A 482-nucleotide genomic window follows, 5' to 3' on the forward strand; every position below is an offset into this window, starting at 1 on the left:
ACATCAGCAGCAGCAACAGCAGCAGATGCAGCGAACGCACTGTCTGGCTGCCGCGGGGGCATCCCTCGTGCTGCAGCAGCAGCAGCAAATGCAGCAGCAGCATAAAAGGGGGGGGCCCCTGGAGGCCAAGCAGCAAAAGGAATACCGCCAGCAGCAGCAGCAGCAGCAGCAGCAGCAGCAGCAGCAGGAGGATATGGATAGACAGGGAGACCTTGCAGCTGCTTCGCTCCTTGAGGGGCCCCATCAGCAGGCCTGCATGCAACACCCTAAACCCTAAACGCTAAACCCTAAACCCTAACAGTAAACCCTAAACCCTAAACCCTAAACCCTAGACACAGGCCGTAGTAATATGTGGATTTGGGGTTTAGGGGGGCAGATAAAGAAACAAAGAACAGAGCATATAGGCTTTAAATAGGGTTTTATATGAGCGTACCTCCCTGCAGCACCGCGAGCTGCAGCAGCCCATACATCTGCACCTCCAC

The 482-nt window shown here is 55.2% G+C and overlaps 2 protein-coding genes across 2 annotated transcripts in view; one reads left to right on the top strand and one right to left on the bottom strand.

The window, feature by feature from the left end:
* EMH_0004310 (uncharacterized protein) overlaps positions 1–284 on the top strand; it is a gene marked incomplete at both ends in the record, with an annotated part of 4,552 nt that extends 4,268 nt beyond the window's left edge. Inside the window, one exon of the mRNA XM_013496736.1 lies at positions 1–284. Within this exon, the coding sequence (XP_013352190.1) occupies positions 1–284 (284 nt within the window).
* A 135-nt stretch (positions 285–419) lies between these two features.
* The window catches only part of EMH_0004320 (uncharacterized protein), a gene marked incomplete at both ends in the record, with an annotated part of 1,718 nt that continues 1,655 nt past the window's right edge, over positions 420–482 (bottom strand). The window contains one exon of the mRNA XM_013496737.1: positions 420–480. Coding sequence (XP_013352191.1) covers positions 420–480 — 61 coding nt within the window. The remainder of the gene's footprint in view (positions 481–482) is intronic.

The sequence above is a fragment of the Eimeria mitis genome, genomic scaffold (genome assembly GCF_000499745.2).
Source record: "Eimeria mitis Houghton genomic scaffold, Emh_scaff227, whole genome shotgun sequence".
NCBI lineage: Eukaryota > Apicomplexa > Conoidasida > Eucoccidiorida > Eimeriidae > Eimeria > Eimeria mitis.